General features: G+C 40.1%; 1 protein-coding gene across 1 annotated transcript in view; it reads right to left on the minus strand.

Annotated features, from left to right (window-relative positions):
• Positions 1 to 24,305, minus strand: part of LOC308618412 (angiopoietin-1 receptor-like) — a 110,982-nt gene that overhangs the window by 64,687 nt on the left and 21,990 nt on the right. Inside the window, exon 2 of the mRNA XM_081236212.1 lies at positions 1,838 to 2,149. Within this exon, the coding sequence (XP_081092338.1) occupies positions 1,838 to 2,149 (312 nt within the window). The remainder of the gene's footprint in view (positions 1 to 1,837; positions 2,150 to 24,305) is intronic.

Here is a 24,305-nt window from a genome sequence, read left to right on the forward strand (position 1 = left end):
AATGTCATGAAGAACTTAGGGGTAAAACAGGAATAGAGACACAGACCTACTGGGGGTGGGCTTGGGGATATGGGGGGGTGGGCTGTGACGGGGCGGGGAAGAGGCATGGACGTGTATACACTGCCGGGCGTGGGGTGGATGGATGGTGGGGGGTGGCCGCATGGCGCGGGGGGATGGGCTCGGTGCTTTGTGGCCGCCTGGAGGGGTGGGATTGGGAGGGTGGGAGGGAGGGAGACGCAGGAGGGAGGGGATGTGGGAACAGATGTATATGTATGACTGATTCACTTTGTTGAAAAGCAGAGACTAATAAAAAAAAAAGCTGACAATCAGAAATGTGCAGAGGTGCATTATTTATCTGGATCAGTTTTACAATTAAAAATCAAATCCTAAAGAGCTCACAATGTCATTGTCTCATGAAATGACACATCCTCAGGCCACAGTCTCGTGTGGTTATGATGATGTTAATTTGGTGAGGACCCCTTCATTTTAGTTATAACCAACCCAGAGAAAGGGACTGAGGGTGAGGGGCCAGATCATTTCCGTCAGAACAGGGAGAGGTCATTTCTGCTGGAATCTGTACCTTCTTCCCAGTAGACAGCATCAAGAGCACCAGAAGTCTACCTGCCTGTCCACGCTTGGGAGCCTTAGGGCAGAACAGAGTCATTAAATAATGTTTACAATGACATTTCCTCCAACTGCCATGAGTGTGGTGGACTGGCCTAAAGATACAGCTTAGGACCCACTTCTATTTTGGGAGAAAGGTTCCATCACATCACTGCTTTGTGAGGCATAGAAAGGAGTAATACTCTTCCTTTACAGAAGGCTCTCAAGGTCCTCCTTCAAAAGTTCTGGTGTTCTGTGAGCTGGGCCTGGGTACTCAACTTCTAAAATTAAATCATGTAGCCTGAAAAAAGGGCCCCAATTCTTCATCCCTCCCTGTATCCATACTCTTGGCCATGTAATTGTGTAATACCCTCCCATTCTGACTTTAGGCTCAGCTGTTCAACTTGCTTTGGGCGATAAAAGTGAGGCAGAAGTGAGAGTATACAGTACTAAGGCTAGGTTTCAAGAAGCCGTGTGTGTTTCTGCTTGTTCTCTTGCACCCCTGCTGTCTCCATGAGAACATATCTACATTAGCCTGCTAACAGATAACAGTCACGTGGAACAGAGCCAAGGTAGCCCAACCAAGGCCAACCTAATAAGCCAATATCCATACACATGAGAAAGCTGCCCAGTCAAGATCAGCCACCTATCAACCCAGCTGACTTAGGCTCACAAGCTATGAAGGCTTATCACTGTATATCACCGTGTACATCTTATCACTGTGGTTTTGGTTGTGTGTTACACAGCATTACTATGTCAATAGATAACCACTATGCCAAGTAACTAATTAAATTGAGAGATGTTTCCCTTAATTTTTTATTTCTACCTTATTTTTCCTCTGAAAACATTAACTTCCATTAAGAATACTCAGAGGCCAAGAAAACAAATAAGGAATCAAATGAAAAATCAATGGGAAAACTCCAAATAGCCCATAGTTTGGTGGTGGACACTTGTATTCATTGCTGTGAATCATATTATATACACGTAACATGTTCATATCTCCATCAGGACCATGGAGCCCTTAGTAGAACATGTGATATATTTCATTTCATCTCATGCACTAGGCACAAGGTCTAGTGAAAGGATTGTATGTGAGGGAGTTGGACTAGATGATCTCTTATCTCTAATGCTCTCAGGCAGCTCATACCCAGCCTGAGTGAGCAGCTGCCAAGACAAGGGGCGGGTGTCTGCGGCTCAGTGGACCTCACCTGCCCACAACCAAAGGGCATGTTACCTTGTTGGCGCATCTTCATGGTCCGTATCCTTATTGCCTCTCCTCGAACTCGCCCTTCACAGAAATAAGCACCATTGATTTTACTGGCCTTTTCTCTCTTCCAAACAACTTTTTTAGCCCATTCTCTGGTTGCATCTTGAGTAACTTCCAGTGGATCCTGGTGCTGGTTCATTAAGGCTTCAAAGTCCCTTCCTATGATGATGGGCTCATGGGGGTGCCATCCAGAGGCGATGCAGGTGAGGGATGTCTCAGCGTCAGACACGAGAGGTAGGGAATTGATCAAGATCAGGTCCATGGCACCGTCCACTGTTGCTAAAAGGAAAAGAGGGAACATAATGTATGAGGAAGGTTATTAACATGGCCCCACAGGATAAGCTGGTGTTTACAAAACCTTGTCTAAAAATAACTGTGTGAGCAGTCTTTCTAAAATGCTACTCTGATCATGTACCTATCTCTCATTGGACAAAATCCAAAACTCTTTAGCATGGCATCAAGACTCTGCATCACCTAGACCCTGCTAACCACTCCTGCCCCATTGCACACCCTAGCTGTAATGGACTATCAGTTATTCTCCATTCCCAAAACAAGATGTGCACTAGCTGTCTTTACACACTACAGTGCCTGAGACATAGTTAAGTATTCAGTGTTTGCTGAATTGAGACAAATTCATGATAATGGCATTATTATCATTATCATGAACTGAATAAATAATTATCATTATTTATCATTAATTATTGATCAATTAATGATAATGTGGTTCTATCCCAATAATAAACTATTCTAAATAAATATGTCAATGACATACACCATATGCTAACTTTATAGACTCTCATCATTATCAAAGTATTGCCTGATTCCATATTAAATTCCACAAGGTAAGAGAGGGACTGAGTGAAGTCTACATTTCCCTCTGACCCTCATCTTTGAAATGAGCCTAATAAGACCTGTCTTGCAGAATTCTTGTAAAGATTAAATGAGGTAAACTACATAACCTGCCAAGCACTGTGTCTGCAATATACAGGGTACTCAATGACCGTTATTTCATTTCTCTTTATTCTGTTTTCTGAACACCTAGCCCCAAACCTCAAATCTTCCCAAATGTAAAAAGAAAATGCTACCTGACTTTTAAGATTTATTTCCTAAGTGATAAAGCACATTTACAAAAAGAAAACCCTCTCATTTCACTTTCTCTCTCTCTCTCTCTCCCTCTCCCTCTTTCCCCTTCTCTTCTCATTTCCAAAGTTTCAAAGATAAGCAAATGGAATCTGTGGCTATTCTCTCCTCTTGGTGAATGTGGAAATACCAGGGATGTAGGTTGTTTTCTGGCTCCAGTGATGGTTGATTCTCAAGTCTACGTAAAATGATCAGGAGACTAGAAAGGTCAAGCACAGCGGGTGATGAGGGCTACTGGAGTCTCAGGGACCTTTATGTAGATGTAAAGTGATTCAAGTAGGTTCCATGTTATCTCATTTAATATTCATCAAATTCTCTCCTGGGAGTATGCACCATTATCTCATTTTTAAATAGAAAGAAATTAGGGCTCAAAAGATTGAGTGGCTTATTCTATCTTCCACAGCTATTGAAGTCAGAGCTGGAATTCAAATTCTCACTGGTCTTTCAGTTCCTTAGCTATACCATGCCCTTTCCTACCTCAAAACCTTTGGACATGCTGATCCCTGTGCCTGGAATGCTCTTTTCTGCTCTTTTCCATACTTTTCATGGCTAATTTCTCTCATCCTTTGGAGTCTTAGCTTAAATGCCTATCTTGTGGAGATCTTCTTTACCTGTCTTATCTACAATATCTACACACTCTCATCCCACCACCCTCAATTCAGCCTCCTATTTGTTTCCTTCATAAAGATTACCACAATCTGTGATTATTTTATTTGATCTCTCTCCTCCTAGATGATACATTCCATTAGGATGAGAATTGAAGCTGTTTTATTTGCATTGATTTACATATGAATATTCTACCTATTCTCAGCATATAGAGGACTTAATAAATATTTGTTGGCTAGATGGATGGATGGACGGACAGATGGACACATTTTATACCAGATCTAATTCAATTTCACCAATTCACTTGGCTCCCACTTGTTGAAAAATGAGGTTAAAAATGAAAGTTCTCTCCTATTTACAATAGCCAAGACATGGAAACAACCTAAATGTCCACTGACAGATGAATGGATAAAGAAGATGTGATATATATATATACACACACCCCATGGAATATTGCTCAGCCATAAAAAATGAAATCATGCTGTTTGCAGCAACATGGATAGACCTAGAGATTATCATATTAAGTGAAGTAACTGAGAAAGAGACAAATACCATATGATATCACTTATATGTGGAATCTGAAATATGACCCAAATGAACCAGTCTATGAAACAGAAACAGACTTGTGGTTGCCAAGGGGGACGGGCGGTGGGAAAGGGAAGGGTTGGGAGTTTGAGGTTAGCAGATGCAAACTACTATATACAGGATGGATAAACAACAAGGTCCTACTGTATAGCACAGGGAACTATATTCAATATCCTGTGATAAACCATAATGGAAAAGAATATGAAAAAGAATATATATATGTATAACCGAATCACTTCGCTGTACAGCAGAAATTAACACAACATTGTAAATCAACTATACTTCAATAAATTTTTTTTAAAAAATGAAAGTGCTCTTCTGAGTCTAAACTGACCCCTTTGCCCATATTTAAAAGACTGTTTTGATAATTACTGAGTTCATGAGGGGGGAAAGCAAATGTTACGCTTTTACAAAATGCTATAGAAAGGTGATCAGTGGTTGCTGAGGATTTGGAGCTGACTGGTATTCATTTACCAGACCTACTTATGCCAAGCACTGTGCCTGCCATGAAGTCCTCATACAATTTTTTTTTGATAGCATTTGCCAACATTTGATGTATACAGTGATGTTTTGAGGATAATCCTATTAGGAGCTACATTTTTATCTGATTCACTAGGAAGAATTTCAAAGTCAAGTCTTAATGTAAGTAGGAGTTGGTGTTGCAATATTTTTCTTGTAATATTAACTCAGTATGCTGAGGGAAGAAATCTTGAGTAGAATGGGTTCCCAAGCCTGACCCTCAAGCATCTATCTTGCTTCTAGCCTCATTGGTTTAACTTTAGGATTTCAAGAGAGGGAACAGAGGTTAGGATAAGAAAAGCATCACAAGAGAGAATGAGCTAGGAAACCTAGCTGTGGAATTACAGCCTCCAAAAATAACACCACAGCACAGTTACCCGTACACACACACACACACATCCAGCCCTGCCTCTGAGTAAGCACCACCTCATCTCCCACACTCACTCCTTCCAGGCATGTTCCCAGAGAGAGTCATCAAGAGGAAGGAAACACTGTAATTCTTTCAGCTCCGGTGGGATCCACCCCCATTTCTACGGCCAGCTGAGTGATTTGCCAAAACCAAGGGCTCTGCTCTGAACTCACCAAACTGCATTAGCACTGGCTGTGGTTTATTTAGTGACTTTAGGAAATAATAGAAAAAGCAGTTGATTTGAAAAGACAACCACACTGCATCTGTAAATTATTTCTAGGTATGGGTCTCGTTTCTTTTTCCTTTTGTTCCTCCCAGCTCTCTCCCTTTACTTTCAGGGATAGAAAGGGAAACTGTATACTCTGAGAGTCTGGATCTCACTACACTTTGCTACCCTTATTCAGCATGTCAGTTTCAGGAAGCACTCTTCCACCCATGAGTTCTCTGACCTTTGTACTGCCACTTACACTAAAATATCAGAAGAATTTTGTACATGAGTTTTAGATACAGGAAGAAATAGTTACCACGTTCCTGGAATGAATTTTAAAAAATCATCTGTTTAGCTTTCCTAAAACAAGAACCAGTATTTGTTCTTGTTTGCATATGCTCCAGGGAATTTCTGGAAGGTGATACAGGAAGCTAAGAACAAGGGTGACCCATTAGGGGAGAATGAGGTCATTGGGGGGATAATGATGGGAGGAACTTTTCACTGTATACGTAATGTATACAATGCTTTTGAACCATTGGAATATTATCTACACATAAAAATTAAATGTAAAAAAGTAAATGTTAACTGCTCTTCCCTTAAAAAGGTGCATTTGTAAGGGAATCTAGAACCAGAGAAATATATATGTCTCTCATCATTTATCCCTACACTCACTCCAAATCTTTTTGGATCACATCCATATAACGCATTTTCTTTTTCTCTCAACTTTGGACTAGTAATAGAAAATGTGACATCACTCCACAATGCTGAAAAAAATTGGTTAAAATAAAATATAAGAAAAGGGAGGAGGAGAGTGGCCAAACTTCACCTTTCAAAAAGAAGAAAGAAGCAGAGGCCCTCCTGCCACAGGTACAATTTTAGCCTGTGGCTTCTCAAAAGGGTTCTGCTACTGGCACAGTGAAAGGTGTAACTGCTACTGCGTGACTGATGCTACCCAGGAATCTGCTATTGGGGACATTTTCCTGAGAATAAATGCCAAGAGACAGAGCCCACCTGGGCTTGCACAGCTATCCGTCCCCAAACCAACACCTTTTCTTCCACTACAAAACTATCCTCTCCAAGTCCTACTGCAGACCAGTTTTGAGTTGTTTCACCACAACCACAGCCTGAAGAGCTTGAATCAACTTCATTAATTAGTTCAATTCACACTTCTAACATCAAGACTAAGAGTCTGCTGTAAGTAAGATGCATATGGAATTTCATACATCTTAACGTGCTTTGGGGATTGATATTATTTTTCCTCAGCAAAGATCTCACAAACACTTTTCAATATTTGCATAAAAGTGTCTCTTGTTTGTAAGGAGATATTGGCCAATGTAGCACAGCATCCATTGGGTTAACAAATGACTGTTCATCACAGTTGAAGCATAACAATATCCTACAACATTGTTCTGCTCATTATGTTTTCTGTGTGCTGTACTGAACAGCATCTAACATTTTGCAGTAACATTTTCTCACTAAATCTCATTGTGGTGAACACAAAATGCTGCTTAAATCTTCTTTTTGAGTATAGATTTTCTTTCTTTTTTAACTTTAGTAGCTTTTTTTTCTTTTTTTTTTTTTGGCTTCATTGGGTCCTAGTTGCAGCACGCAGGATCTTCATTGAGGCGCACAGGCTCCTCTCTAGTTGTGGCGCGCAGGCTTCTCTTTAGTTGGTGTGGTTTAGTGGTGTGTGGGTTTTCTCTCTCTCATTGAGGCGCGCCAGCTCAGTAGTTGTGGTGCGTGGACTTAGTTGCCCCGCAGCATGTGGGATCTTAGTTCCCTAACCAGGGATCGAACCCACGTCCCCTGCACTGGAAGGTGAATTCTTTACCACTGGAGCACCAGGGAAGTCCCTGCATATAGATTTTCTTATACTCAGTATTGCTTCTGTAAAACTAAAATAACACCCCCTGAGGAAACGTAAAAATAAGAGAAATCCCCTAAGAAAGAATATAGAAAATGGACCAGGTGTGGCTGACAGGGACCAAAAATAAAACGGAGCCAGGCAGTCACGACAGACCTGGGACTGAGTCACGTAACTCCTTCTTAGAAAACACACACACAAAAAACCCTATAAGGACTTCTGATTCTGCTAAGGTCCTACCTGGAAAAGCCCCTAATGAGAAGCTTGGATGACAGCCAATCACACACACTCTCACTGAGCAGCTCAACTTTCATCTGTTTGTTTTATATTTCGGCTCCACATAAATTTTCATTTGGGAGAAAGGAATTTGCTTAAATAAAACATATAAAACCTCAAAGGTCATCACTTTTAACAATTTTACTTTTACAGATGGAGAAAATGAAAGGTTAAATGAATAAGTATCAATGAAAATACATGTCCCTGCCTCACAAGGTGCTGACTCCAATTAGTCTGCTGTGCCCCTCCATCCACATTCAAGTTCAGCACAGCTGCAGAGGCAAGTTCTGATTAACACAGCTCCCCAACCTTTGAAGCACTTGCCAGCTAAGCGGAAAAAGCAGGTTAAATTACTGCAGAGTGTGGCTATTCCCTTGTGCTTCTTATTACCGCAGAATTGTGGTGTTGGGTGGAGTTTCACTGATATGTGTTTGGAATAAGGCATCACATCTTCGGAACGACTGTCTGTATGATTTCTTGGAAGTTTAGTACTGACTATGTTTCAAATTTTTCCAAGGTGTCCTTGGTTGTCTCACCTTCCCAACAGCAGCAGATATCTTAGAGTCTAAATATGTAAAATGGCAATGAGCACTAACTTGGCCAAAAGTATTTTTGAAATCAGGGGATTGGCAATGAACTGATAAGGTCTTGGCCAAAAGCATTTCTGAAATCAAGGCCCTGACAATGAGCAAAGAAGCAAAGACATCCCCAAAACTATCCAAGATTATTTGGTGGAACTGTTTGGATTTTAGTTTAGTTATTTTTTATGGTGTCCAGAAGAGGAGAATTCTCTTCAGTTAAAAAAAAACAACTCATTAAATTATTTATATGTCTACTCATCCGTTAACAAATTTACTGAGCACCTCCCATGTGCTAAGGTACTATATTTGACCCTGAAGACACAACAATGAATAAAACAGATCTGATCTCAACCCGTACGTAATTTACAGGCAAATGTAGAAGACAGATATGGCAAACCAATCACATAAATAAATATAACACTGGAACCATGATAGGTACCATGAGAGAGAATTATAAGGTGCTAATGGGATAGCATAACCGTGAACTTAATCAAACTTGGCTGGAGAGGAGAAATGGTTTGTGAATCAGGTAAGGCTCCCTGAGGAAGCGACATTTGGCCTGAAGGAGAGTTGGAATTACCAGGACAAAGCGAAAGGGATATGAGAAGAGAGTCAGGAAAGTTTTCCCCCAAAGGGTAACTACTGAGCAGGATTTTGAAGAATGAGTAAGTGTTTAATAGGACTCACCACTAGAATGTCCTCTCTTGGTTAATGTCAACATCCTAAAGTTGACACTAATTTCTTTTTATTGGATTCTAAGAACTACTGGCACCATTTCTATGTGTCAACTCTATGTTAAAGTATTTTTCGCGTCTCCTCTCCCTTCTTGTGTTCCCAGAAGAAATCCCGTTCCCAGGCATGTTTCCAATATTTTAATCTTTTGTTTGTTTGTTTGTTTGTTTCTAGGATACTTTTATGTATGTAATAAGTCTCTGAGCAATAACTTCATCCTCAAATTTCCTTCCCAGAAGATAGTGGGCAATTAACGAAAAGATACCAACATGCACAAGCCTGGAAATAACCAAAGGAAGTTTCTAACTTTTTACATGCACAGTTGGGAGTTAGACAAGGACACCCTTGATATGACTAGGCTGGGTCTCCCTCACAACAAACTGCTCTCACTCAGGAGTTGCGCCAAGCCTGTTCGCCCCAAGGGCATGCCCATTTCCCATCCCCGCCCCCCTGACAAACAGGACCCTCGTCCAACTGCTGGAGGAGACAGCATCCCACCCCCCCACTCCGTGAACGCCAGAAAGTTTCCATCCAGGATAAATGCCGCACGTTCTAGTTAGAACATCAGGATGGCCACCAGTCAGTTAGCAAGCAAGTTTTTATTTTACACAGGAGTAGACCCAACATCCACAGAGTGAGACTTCACTAAATGCCCAGCACATATGCACACTTACATGCAAAACTCCATTTCTGTAAGGTGGGGCTGGAGGAGGCATGGCACCATCAAATCAAGGATTGTTTAAACTGGAAAAGACTTTAGAGATTGGCTGGTGCAAGCCTCACACTTTATAAAGGGCAAACTGAGGCCCATGGAAAAGAGACTGGCCACGGGTCACACAAAGGCTAATGGCAAAGCCAGCCCTCAAGTGTGAATTTCTCCCCAGGGCCTTTTCTGTCACCCCAGGGTAGCAGGGTAAATGGACAAACCTTTAATGTGAGGGAATTTGGAATGTTCATCATTTTGACAGGATGGTACCTGAAGAATCCTGGAGCTTGGCAGAAACTGGGCCAAGAGAGAAAAGACATTGAGGAGAGGCAGCCAAAAAGCTGGGAAGGGTACAGGACAGAGAGAGTGGGAATTCCCAGAAATGAGGTTTGCCCACCTCATAAATCCCCGCAAGCCTTACAATGTTGCCTTATAATCTTTCCTATCATTTCGCCCCGAGAGAGGGATGCTCTCTAATTGAATCGTATTTGTCCACTGCCAGCAAATTTTTCTGGTGTGAGAGGAATCCATCTTTGGAGCCAGGCCACCTTCTCTTTCTGGGTTCTTCTGCTTCAATCACCTGCCAAGTTCCCTTCTCCCTTCTGCTGCCAAAAGATGTGCACAGACGTACATACTCACTCCCACAACCAAATATCTCTATCGTCCAAGACAGAATTCAACAAGCTCTTTAACTCCTAAGTTCCCTGTTCTCCAGATCCCAATAAGGAAGGCAATTTGGGTTGATTTGCTTGCACAAAAAAGAGAATAAGAATAAGAATTTAAGAATAGCTTAAAGTGACAACTCTGAGAACTATCAGAAGAGCAAACCAAAGAAGTGAGTCTGTAATGGGAGAAGTTCAGGACTATGATCATTTCTAAGAGACTGACAAAGAAAGAGGGCGAGTGTTCTCAGCAGGCTTCAGATTATACCGTGTCGGGAAGAAAGACAACATTGTTTATTATAGACTACGTAACAGGTACTATGCAAGGTGTTTTACAAACTTTGTGCGCTTGAATTCTTTGTGCACTTGAAGGAAGGGATTTATATTCCATTCTATAGGTTAAAAAAAGAAACTCACAGATGTTCTGTAATATGCCCAGCAACAGACAAATAGAATTTGAACCCATGTCTCACTAAGTTCCATTACCAGTCACAACGTTTCACTCTAAACACCACAAGAGAATTCTATTTTGCCCTTTGTCCACTATTGTATCTCTAACAATTAGCACAGTGCCTGGCATATAACAGCTATTCAATAATCGCTGATGAAGGAATAAATAAATAAATAAGCAAGCAAGCAAGCCTGGTCTTCGATGAGTGAATTTATTCAATAAGCACTGACTTAATAAGTACTATGAGCTGGGCCCTATGCTGCCTTCCGTGGATGAAGAAAAGAATAAAATATGGTTTCTGCCTTCAAGAAGCTTACAGTCTGGTCATCCAAAGGCATGAATATACACAAATCCATAAAGGAAAACACTGACAAATTGCACTATAGAAAATTCCAAAATCTTTTATAAAATAAACAGCCAACTGCAGTAGATTGAAATATAATGGTCACAATAATTTGCATTTCTTTCCATTGAGAAGTGAAATCTACTTCTTTACCCCTTGAATCTAGGCTTGGCCATGAGACTATCCTTGATCAATGAAACATTCGCAAATGTGACAAAAACAGAAACTTTAAAAGTGCTTTTCCCCTGGGCCTGCCCCTCCTACTGCTCTATAGGACCCTGAGACCACCATGAGGAAAAGCCCAGACTAATCTACTGGAGGATGAGAGACCACATGATACAGCCATGAGCCATTCCAGCTGAGGCCCAATAGACCAACTGCCAGATATGTGCATTAACAATCCTAGACCATCCAGCCCCAGCCAAGCCATCAGCTGACTACAGAGATCGGCCAATCCACCCTAGATCAAAGAACTTTCCAGCTGACCCACAGAATCTAAGATATAATAAATGTTTGCTGTTTCACCATTACGTTTTCAGATGACTTGTTACTCAACAAAAATTAACTGATACAATAATTACCATATGAAATGATAATTAACTTGACTACAAATCTCGAAACACAAACTAAAAGGACATCTCATTATTTGTCTATCAAATTAACTAACAATAGAGAGGGTCATAATATCTAGTGCTAGCAGATAAACAGGAAGGTCTACACCGTTGGTGTAATTGATAAAAAGGCCAAATGGGAAAAATATTGTTATAGATAAAACTTAAAGAGTTAATATGTATAATACATAAGTAAATTCTATAAATTAATAAATCAGTAGTAATTCACAGAGGAAGATAAACAAATAGGCAACTGTAATAAATTGGAAAAAATGATCACAATATTTCCAATATTCCTTGGAAATGCATTTCTGGGACATGCTTGCAAATCTACAGTTGTAAAGTTACATAAAATCTAACCCTATTTCAGCATTTATTATATGTCAGGCACTTTTCCATGTGTGTAACATGTAATAACTTAATCCTCGTGGAACCTTATGGAATAGGCACTATGATTATCTTCATTTTACAGAAAAGGAGACTAAGACAAAAAGAGGTTAAATACTTGGTCATTGTCATACAAGTAATTAGTGGTAGAACTGAGATTCAAATTTAGGCAAACTGATTTCAAAACCCACTCTTTTAATGATTAAACTATACACATATTACACTGGTTCATATCAAAAATGCATCTTCTAACAATTCAGTGAAGAAAGATTAGTCTCTTCAACAATAGTGTCAGAACAACTGGACATCCATATGCCAAAAAAAAAAAAAAATAGAGCCCTAAACTAAAACCTCCCACCTTGTACAAAAATTAAATGAAAATGGACCATGTAAAATGTAAAAATACAAAACTTTTGGGATATGGGAGAAAAATCTTCATGATGTTGGAGTTAGGCAGTGAGTTGTTAGCTATGACACCAGAACTGTGATCTGTAAAGAAAAACATTGATAAATTGGATTTTATCAAAATTTCAAACTTTGATCTATGAAAGGCACTGTTAAAATCAAAATACAAACTACAGACCGGGAGAAAACATAGCTGACAAACAACTTACATCCAGAATATATCTTAAAACTCTCAAAACTTCACAGTAAGAAAACAAACAATTCAATTTTTTTAATGGGCAAAAGATTAGAGACACTTTACCAAAGAAGATATGTGGATGGCAAATAAGTACACAGAAAGATGGTCAGTATCATTATCCACTAGGAAAATGCTAATTAAAACCACGTGAGACACCACTGCACACCTATTAGAAAGGCTCAGAAAAACCCTGACAACACCAAGTGCTAGCTAGAATGTGTAGCAACTGTAACTCAATCACTGCTGGTGGTATGTAAAATGGATGGTCCAGTCACTGTGGAAAATGGTTTAATCTTTTTTTATAAAGTTAAATATACATTTATCACATCACCCGGCAATCCCACTTCTATGTATTTACCCTACAGAAATGAAACTTTATGTTCATACAGTGAATGTTTATAGCAGCTCCATTTATTCATAATCACCCCTAACTGGAGAAACCCAAATGTTCTTCAACAGACAAATGCATAAACAGCCGTTGTACATCCAGACAATGGAATACTACTCAGAAATAAAAAGGGGTAGACTATTAATACTTGCAACAATATGGTATTATGCTGAGTAAAAGGACCAATATAAAAAAGCTACATACTGTATGAATGCCTTTATATAACATTCTGGAAAAGGTAAGCCTATAAGGATGAAGAGCAGATGAGTGGTTGCCAGGGATTAGGAGTAGGAGAGATGTGACTAAAAAGGGCAGCACAAAAAAGGTTTTAGGGGGTGATGGAATTGTTCTCTATTCTAACGTGGTGGCAGTTGCATTAAAACTCATAAAGCTGTACACACAACATAACTTAACTGTATATTAATTTTTAAAATTATAGTAAAAAAGTATCCTCCATAATTACCAATAAAAATATGCAAAGAGGGGCTTCCTCAGTGGTGCAGTGGTTGAGAATCTGCCTGCTAATGCAGGGGACACGGGTTCAAGTCCTGGTCTGGGAAGATCCCACATGCCGTGGAGCAACTAGGCCCGTGAGCCACAACTACTGAGCCTGCGCGTCTGGAGCCTGTGCTCCGCAACGAGAGGCCGCGATAGTGAGAGGCCCGCGCACCGCGATGAAGAGTGGCCCCTGCTTGCCACAACTAGAGAAAGCCCTCGCACAGAAACGAAGACCCAACACGGCCATAAATACATACATACATACATACATACATAAATAGCCAAGCATTTTAAAAAAATATGCAAAGATATGGCAAGAATATTCACTGCAGCCTACAGCCTCAACTGGAAACAACACAAAGTTCATGAATGGGAGCACGGCTAAATAAATGATGGTTCATACATTTAATTGAATATTATGTTTCATGGAATTATACCTTTGATATATTAAGTGAAGAAAAGATGCAGAACAGTATGTTTGATCTCATTTTTGTCAAAATATTGAGAAAAGCCTAAAAGTCACACACCAGTAGTGGTACTTCTGGCTAATGAAATTGCCAGGCTTAGGGATCAGGGGTGGGGTGAGGAGGAAGGCAGATGTTCACTTATTGTTTTACATATTTAGTATTGTCTATCTTTTGTAATATTAAAATGAAGACTTTTATTTATTATAAAAACACATGCAACTAATCAATCTAGTGGCAGTTTTTTGCTTAATTATTTACACATCTGTCTCCTTCCTTAGACAGTGAGCTCCTTGAAGAAAAGACCTCTATTTTGTTCATCTCTAGCTCCTAGCACAAAGAACTGTGTTTGACAGACTGTGCATATTTTTAATATATTTAAGTTGAATTTGAAGAATTCAACAGTAATTGAAAGTAGAGCATCTTTTTTTTTCTTTTTGGAATTTTAATTATAAGTCCAAGAATGCTCCTTTGACTAAATTTTTTTTTTTTTTTTTTTTTTTTGCGGTACGCAGGCCTCTCACCGCTGTGGCCTCTCCCATTGTGGAGCACAGGCTCCGGATGCACAGGCCCAGAGGCCATGGCTCACGGGCCCAGCCACTCCGTGGCATGTGGGATCCTCCCGGACCCGGGGCACGAACCCGCGTCCCCTGCATCGGCAGGTGGACTCTCAACCGCTCCGCCACCAGGGAAGCCCCCTTTGACTAAATTTTGATATAAATTTTCTTGAAAAGATCTTTGTTTACTGACTCTTTTTTTAAATTAATTTTTATTAGAGTATAGTTGATTTACAATCTGGTGTTAGTTTCAGGTGTACAGCAAAGTGAATCAGTTATACATATACATATATCCACTCTTTTTTGGATTCTTTTCCCATATGGTCATTACAGAGTATTGAGTAGAGTTCCTGTGCTATACAGTAGGTTCTTATTAATTATCTATTTTATATATAGTTAAAGTAGTACATCTTAAACCCAAGTGACAATTCTGTCAATTGTTACTAGCCTGGCACCATCAACAGGATAGTGGAGTAGTTAAGAGCTTCGGTCTTGATGTTCTGTCTCATTTTCCTCATCTGTAAAATGGGAAAATAACCTCTAAATCATTGACTTTTTAAAAAATTTATTTATTTTATTTATTTATTTTTAGCTGTGTTGGGTCTTCATTGCTGCACGCAGGCTTTCTCTAGTTGTGGCGAGTGGGGGCTACTCTTTGTTGCGGTGCGCAGGCTTCTCACTGTGGTGGCTTCTCTTGTTGCAGAGCGCAGGCTCTAGATATGTGAGCTTCAGTAGTTGTGGCACGTGGGTTCAGTAGTTGTGTCTCGCAGGCTCTAGAGCACAGGCTCGTTAGTTATGGCACACGGGCTTAGTTGCTCCATGGCGTGTGGGATTTTCCCGGGCCAGGGATCAAACTCATGTCCTCTGCATTGGCAGGCGGATTCTTAACCACTGCACCACCAGGGAAGCCCTAAATCACTGACATTTGTGTAAAGGGTTATTTGTATTAGCATGACATGAAGCCAGTTTGATCAAGTGAATCTGTATGAAAAGATGGTCTGTGTCAGCCCCAGAGGAAGGGTTTTAATTTTTTAATTTTTAAGTCATCTTGGAGCTAAGGCACCCAAAGAAGGAAGAACTTCTAATGGCTTTGTGTCCTGCTGTGTGACCACCCTCCCACACACTTCAAACCCACATGAGCAGGAAACAGGCTGATCATGAGCTAAGGAAGATTCCCTGTGTTTCCTTCTAAAATCCTTTGATTGCTGCCCCCTTTCTTACAGGACTGACCTTAACAGGAAACCAAATCTCTGCACATGCAAGTGATTCTGGAAAAGCAGTTTCACAACCAGCTTGGTGGTGTGGAGGGAGCCTTGGAGAGAGAGATGAGGGGGCTACTCAGAGATGGACACAAGCCATCATTCCATGGGCCTCTGCCAGCTAACCCTCGGGAAGACCACTGACATAGCCCAAAGGCCTCCCGCTGTGTCCCTGGACAAGAGAACCTTCCTTACATTTTCTCCCTCGTCTTTCAAAGTGAGAACTAGGGACTTCCCTGGTGGCACAGTGGTTAAGAACCCGCCTGCCAATGCAGGGGACATGGGTCTGAGCCCTGGTCCGGAAAGATGCCGCGGAGCAACTAAGCCCGTGCACCACAACTACTGAGCCTGCGCTCTAGAGCCCGTGAGCCACAACTACTGAGCCCACGTGCCACAACTACTGAAGCCCGCGTGCCTAGAGCCTGTGCTCCGCAACAAGAGAAGCCACCGCAATGAGAAGCCTGTGTACCACAACGAAGAGTAGCCCCTGCTCGCCGCAACTAGGGAAAAGACCACGCACAGCAACAAAGACCCGACGCAGCCAAAAATAAATTAAATAAATAAATAAATACATTGATTAAAAAAATAAATAAGAGTGAGAACTATACTCCAATAAAAATTTTTTTAAAAAGTGACTCTCTGCACAGTCTATAGTTCTTATACTTTGCTTCACTTTACTCTTAGAGCAGGACAGTAGCTCTGCATTCTGAAGCATCACCCCCACCACTGACTAATCAATGGGGTCATGATCTTAACTCAGTAGTGAAAGAGGGCTCAGGGACCCTCTAGTCTCATTTCATTTAGTTTAGGAATTCCTTTATTACAATTCTGGAATCTATTGTCCTCTGGGCATTACCTGAATTATTTCTGTGATTGGAAGTCTCCTACTTGGGAAGCAGCTTGTGAAACCATATTCCCTCCCCTCCATCAAAAAAAAAAATCTTGCATACTTCCAAACTACAGATGCATTTGCCAGGTAGAATTCCAACTATAAAATTTATGTCAGTTTTTCCCCTATCGAACTGCAGGCCTGAATGTCTCAAGAGGTGCTAATCTATGTGTCTTTGTTAAGAGAGGCTTCTTGAGAAACCCTGAGTATCATAGTTAGTGTCATCTCTTTGGGCCGCAGTGGCAATGACATCATTCCAAACATGTTGGGAGCTCTTCTCAAGGAATCGTCCTTGGAATCTGAACAAGCCATACTCCTTATCTGCATTGCATGAGCCCTCCTCCAATGCTTCTTTTATTTCCCCGTCAACTGGCGAACACTTGCTTAGCCTCCAAGGCTTGGTTCATGCTCTCACACACCCTGGGGAGCCTCCCAGATGCCACAGGGCAGAGGCTGTTGTCTTACAGACTGCACAGATATCTAGTAGGCATGGCAGTGTGACAGGCCACGATCCTACATACAGCAGCTGCCTGGGAGTTTATCACTAATGGCTTAGGAAAACAGCTCCTCCTTTATCTTCCCAAGTAGACAATCTAAGATCGACTGAGACTTTTCTGGCAGCAAGGAGACAGAGCCTGTCTGTGCAGTCACTTGAGGGAAAACAGTCCAAAACCATGAAAGCCAAGAGGGAATTTCATTACATGTTTGTGTCAGATACTCTTGGCATAGGCTGGGTCCATTTTCAAGTCAAAGTTAGTATAAAATGTAAATGTCCTCGGGTAAGAGTCTCGCTTTCTAAGCCCAAGACATGCTCCATTTCTTCTCTTCATTTTGACAAGGGGTGCCCTTTGCCAGCTGCTCTCCAACCTCCTCCACCCAGCTCTGGGGCCAGGGAGGTTACCTGTGACCCGCTGGGTTCAGCTACAAGGGGGATCCAGATGGAGACAGGAGGGTGGTAGGTGAGTGTGATCAGGGTGTTTATTCTCCCAGGTCTCCACCACCCCACTGAGCCATCTACAGAAGCCACAACTTGGTGGGGAGTCTTCTCATGCTACTGCTCTATCAGGGTTTGAGAACCACTCCTTCCCCTTGTACCTTCTGGTCTACACACGTTTCAAGAATCGTTCATGTTTCAGTCGTTCCCTTTATGTAAATGAAATTTTGTGTTGAGGTCTGAGAATTAACCAGATAAAACCATGCTTCCTGTGTCTCGGCAGGGAGACAGGAGCCCAGCTTGGTATCTGCTCCCCCGACCCTTGACACAGCTCCTCAGGCACCTCCCTAGACAGGCTATTTCTTTAAGAAGCACAGTTCGCAAATCACTGCTATTAAGTATTTGCTAGTTCTGCTTTTCAACAGCAGTGTGTCAGTTACACATAAATAATTCCTAAAATTATTAGTCGTAATATAAGAGCAATAAATTATTAAGGACCTACCACCTTGTGGATACTTTAAATACATTGTTGTACCTCATTTTCACAATGACCATATGAATTATTCATTTATATCTCATATCACAGATGAGGAAACCGACTTAGACAAAATAAGCAACAGTGATGACTAAATGAGATCTTAAATGTAAAACATCCGGAACAGTGTTAGAACTCATGTCTTCCTTTTCCTTGATAGAGAGCCTGACACAGTAGGTTCTTCATATGTATGTACTGTTTGACTGAGTATACATTTGCCTTAGTACCTTGATCATCCCAGTAGAAAAGTGCAAGCCTATGAATCTCAAATAGAAGTTTTCCTTTGGATCTAATTTCCCATTCATCTTCCTTGCCAAGACTCAGCAAGTGGCCATGGCCTTAGCCCAGAGATTATAGCTTGACCAGCACTATGGAAGACTCCATTTCCGTTTTCACAATGATCTCACCAACTCCCAAGACTTCAGTTATCACCTGTTCCAAGTCTCGGTCTCTAGTTCCAACCTCTTCCCAGCTATAAAACAGGTTATAAACAGGCCTCCTGCTCACCTAGGTAGGCGTCTCAACTGCGATATGTCTAGAATGAACTCGGCATCTTCCCCTCTCTTCACCTTCTCTCTCTCCTGATCTCTGACGTCTCCATCTTTCTAACCACAGATGCTTGAAAACTCTGAGTTATTGTCAACAACTATCTCTCCCTCACTGTTTACAGTGGTTGGATAATCACCATATTCTGCCCATTCTAGCTCAGTACTATCTCCCACATTCAACTCCTTTTCACGCCCTCATTCTCTCTCACTTGAACTCCTGCAAAATTTTGGTGCCATTGTCTCTTTAGCCCCAAACGCTCTACAGGCTTTCCTTTCCTAGCCATTGATGACATTGTTCCTTCTGCCGAGGATGACCTTCCCTACATATATTTACCTGTTCAATTCTAATCTCTTCCAAGATTCAATTCAAATCTCAATGGTAATAGGAATTTATGTTCTATTATTTTGCACAGTTCAAAAAATGAAGTTCAAATTGGCAGACTGTTGTAACTGAAAATTCAAACCCACTACACCTGTTTTTTGTAATGAACAAAATGAAAGAAAATGAAGGAATTTAAGATACACCAAATGTGAGGTGATATTTAATTAACTACATCATGAAATGGAAATGTATATCTTAATAATGAAGTCTGGATCTCAGCTTTAAAATGACATCTGACTAGCACCTTTGATGTAGCCTTTCTCAACTTTCCCCTAAAGACATGGGGGAAAAAAAAGAGAGAGAGAGAGAATTGCAAATACCTACAGTGCTAACCAAGATTGTCAATCTACCTATTGTCAGCACCTAGTAACCACAAAGACCAATAGGATTAGATAGAGAAAATGAATTTTCATTGTTAAAATATTTTTAATGTCAGAAATTCCTCTTAAAATTAAAAATATATGCTGTAAAAATTAACTTGTATCTTAAATTCCTGATTAAGGTGGCAAAGAATTTGAAGGGAAAAGGAAGGAGGAGAGAAAGTTAACATGTGCTGAGTTCCTCACTGATACACTGATGTTCAAAGTATGGTTTCACTATTCACTGTTATAAACAGAGAAGTATAGGTTAAAGAGTGTTTTTAAAAACATAGGGGTAAACCACTAATAAAATAAAAAACAGGATGCATACGTCAAAAATGACTAGAGAAGATAAATGTAAACAAAATGTAGACCAAGTAAGCAAATGACAGGAAAAAATAAAAGACTAAAAGGAAACAGCAGGAAAGTATAAAAAAAATCAAAGTACAAAACCAAATGTCAGATGTTAAGATTAAACATATTATCTGTGATTTAAAGATATTTAAAATCACCTATAGAATGACAAATACTCTCAGAAAAAATGAAACCTTCCAAGATGATGCTTAAAACAAAACCTTGAAAACAAAGATATGGGCAAAGAACTTATCAAGAAATGAAAAGGAAAAAAATGATGAAAGAGAAGAAAACAAAGGTAACAGTATTAGTTTCAGCCAAGTGGATAGAAGGCATGGAATGGGATAAAACCTATTACCTACACTAATAAAAAGTAAAGTCCATAATGAAAGCATAGTGGTTATGCATCACTGTGCTATAAATCATATAGAATCAAATACAGAAAAAAACTGGTAAAAGCAAAAAGAATGTGAGGAAAGCACAATAGTTCTGTGCTTTACACCTCTCTCAAATTTTGACTAATGGGGCTTCCCTGGTGGCGCAGTGGTTGAGAATCTGCCTGCTAATGCAGGGGACACGGGTTCGAGCCCTGGTCTGGGAAGATCCCACATGTCATGGAGCAACTAGGCCTGTGAGCCGCAACTACTGAGCCTGCACGTCTGGAGCCTGTGCTCCGCAACAAGAGAGGCCGCGATAGTGAGAGGCCTGCACGCCACGATGAGGAGTGGCCCCCGCTTGCCACAACTAGAGAAAGCCCTCACACAGAAACGAAGACCCAACGCAGCCAAAAATAAATAAATTAACTAATTTAAAAAATTGGTTTGACTAATGAAGTTGACTAAAAATCAAACTACAATTTAGTAATAATTAGACATATGTGTAGTTATATATTTATCTTTCAGATATATATAACTCTATACATTAAAATACGGAATTCGTCTTTTTTTCCCCCAATCACTCCTGCAGTACTTATCAAAACTGAGTATATCCAATGGAGCAACACATTTAATAGGAGTGAGAGTTCTAAAGATCAGTGGCAAAGGTAAAAATTGTGTATACATGACACTACTCTTGACAATCCTTTAAATCGGTCATGAAGGATAATGTGGAAGTATATCTTCTATGCACAAATATAACAGCTAGGTTTTCCTCCAGCACTGGGACAGATCACTGTTGCTTTGGATAAGAACCAGATAAAGCAGTTGGCTGGTATTCAGGAACCAGGCAGCACAAAAAGTATTTACCTCCAAACACGGGGGTCACAACTGGAGCATGAGAAGCCACAGAACAGGGCCCAAGCTGTCTATGAAGTGAAAGGGCAACTGAAATCACATGCACTATTTTATATTTGTAGATCTTTTAGATCAAACAGGTATAGTCGAACCTGCTTAACTTAAGCTTGGCATGGCTCAGAGGTGATATTCAAAATATTTAGCAACCTGGGCCCATGAACACTGATCTGGGTAGTGGAAAAGGTTCTGAAAGACCCTGATGGGCCAGATATTAACACTTTAGTTGCTGAATTGTGAAGCGGTCCAGAGGTCCTGAGGGAGTGACCTAGGCGGCCAAAGTAGCAGGTCAAGGGGAACTTAGGAGACCCAAGCAGCAGTTATTTACCAGATGGCACAGAATTACTTCACTCTTCTAACAGCTGGTACAGATGAACCAGTACAACACAGTGGAATATCAGCCCTGCTGTAACTCATGCTATCCTAGACACACACACACACACACACACACACACACACACACACACCCCCCTCAGTGAAGTCCAACAAAGGGAAACTGTCTTTGCAATAATCCCAAATCACAACAAAACAATCCCACACCACACACAATAAATCAAGTTTAACAACATATCATTGAACAACAACAAAAAAGAAAATCAACCCGCTAAAAATCATAAAGCAGTATTCTAAATAATCATTAATTCTCAAAAAAAAAATAACTAAAAAGCACATGATTTGTTAAGAACCCTACTTTCAAAACTGCTACAATGAGTCCAAAACTACTTTTGGAGACAAATTTATAGCTTTAAATACTTTTCTTGTTAATGAGTATTTAAAAAACCAAGAAATGTACTCAGGAAACGTTTGTGAAAGAACTAACAAGACTTAAGAAAGTCAGGGAGAAAGAAAAAATAGAGCTAAATAAGAATATTAATAAACTTAAAAATAGAAAAATGAGAATTCTGAGAGCTGGTCCTTGGTGTGGGTAAAATCTACAACAGCAAGCCTCTAAAATCTATTTAGAAACTAAAACTGAGAGTAAAACAAGAAGTAAAATAGCTCTTGTGGAAAAGATGCTTTAAATCATAAGAAAATCTCATGTATAATTCTCAGCTAATAAATTTGAAAAATATATATATAATGATTAGGAAATATAAATCCTTAAACTCAAAATTATGAAGCCTGAATTATCTCATCAAAAATTCACAGGGCCAGCTGGTTTTGCTGATGAGTTTATGTAATACAAAAAAAATTTTTTAATAGAAAGGTACCAATTCTTTTAAGCTAGTAAAATCCTATTACCTAATATAAAATAAATAGTTGAGAAAAGAAAACTACTCCTTATCTCACTTGTGAAAAGGCAAAAAATCCCAAATAAAATATTAGCAGATCAGTTCAGCAGTTTATTAAATGAATCTTCTATAGATACTATGGGTTTATCCTCAGAAGGCAAGAATGGTTTAGTGTATCACAATTGCCTTAGGATATCACTTATTACTTAACAGCCCAACGTGAAATGTATAGGACTTATATGAAAATATCTATGAAATTTTACCAAGGACAAAAAAAATTTAAAGACATGGAGAGATGTTCTGTATCCTTCAGTGGAAAAGCACAATCTTGGAAAGTTGATAATTCTTCCTAAATTAATTTATAAATTTAACATAAACCCAATGAGTGACACAAAGGGAAAGAGGAGCAGAAAAGATAAAGGCCAAGCAGTATGATGGGCAGCTGAAGGACTTTAATAAATAGGCTAGTGTGATATTCGTGGTGGAGTTGTTTGGATTGCCACAGTGCAAACCTCATCTTTTTCTCAACTCAGGAGTTAAGTGCGTTATACTCACAACGCCTTATCTGTCTGCATGTCTCTGTGTTTGTGATTGTGTCTGTCTGCACCTGTGTGTCTGCATGCAGAAAAAATTGTTGCCATTTTTATTTTTAATTGAAGTAAAAAGCTGAGCTACATGTCGAGGCTGATACCAAGTTCAACAGAGACCACACGTGTAGAAGTGAGCAAGGGAGTGCATGCGTTTACTTAAATCAAAACTGAAGCCAGAGCTCAGTGTAGGAGGTAACCATGGGAATGTAAGTGCACTGGGAATTCCAGGGGAAACCTGGAGGAGGGCATTTGAATTCCCCAGGGAGAGATATAAAATTCAATCTTATCTAGAAAATGTTAAGGGTGGCTATCTCTGGATGGTGGTATATTGTATACACGAAGTTAAAAGATAAACATTTAAAAAATTGAATTCTTTGAAAGGAAAGCAAGTGACTTGTGCTCTACACACTAAGTCTTGGATTTACAGTAGTGTCTTTCATCATACTGAGGTGTTAAAACTGCCTTCTGTGTGTCCATGTGCCCTGCACAGGGTTATATTTATCTCAGAACAGATCACATTGCAGTCCTGGAGTGCCGGGAAGCTTAGCATGGCTGAGCAGCAGAGAGATGCAGCATGTGGTCAGAGGCTAGGGAATCAATCACCTTGGGTGTGAACCCCAGATCTGCCACATATTACTTGTATAATACAGGACCATATACAAATTCCGTAGCCTTCTGTGCCTCAGGTTGGTCATCTGTAAAATGGAGGTGATGATACTTACCTCTAAGCACTTCACTGAGGATTAATAAATGTATAGTTCTACACACTATGAAAAAATCTTTTCTAAATTTTATGAATGATGTGTGTGGCAAATAGTGGAATAGTCAATAAACAGTGATGATAATGATGATGATTTATGATTCTCTAAAGTTGTGGGACTAATGAAGAGAGGTTTGCTCCTCTGCAAAGTAGTCACAACTGTATCCTCCTGAGGTGTGATCCTGCCTGCAGAGCTAATCACAGGGAAAAGCTAACATTTTGGGTATTATTTTCATCTTATATCCAAAGGAAATGAGGTCCCGAGAGTGAGCTAATGAATACTACCCAGCACAATAATGGTGGAGTAGGACAAGGATTCTTTTTAAAATTTATTTCACATCCTTTTTTCCATGTAGTAACACACCAGAGAAGCAACACAAACATGGGCAAGAAATGAGCTCAGTTAGCCTGATTGGTCTCTGGACGCTGGGAACTACATTCCATCCAAGTCCTGGCATTCTGGGCTGCACTGCTAAAGCTTCCATCCTCTTAACTTGTTAGCTCTTCAAATGGACTTGACTTCTAGTAGAGGCCATAAAATTTTAATCTGTGTTTTTTTTAATGATGAAATCTGACTCCATCTAAAAACGACACACATTTATAGTCTAAAGTCATCAGTGGGAAACAAGATTTACCATGTGTTCTACAAACTGAAGTCCCAAATCCCTGGATTC

This window comes from Mesoplodon bidens, assembly GCF_964165515.1.
Source record: "Mesoplodon bidens genome assembly, chromosome: 6".
NCBI classification, from domain to species: Eukaryota; Metazoa; Chordata; class Mammalia; order Artiodactyla; family Ziphiidae; genus Mesoplodon; species Mesoplodon bidens.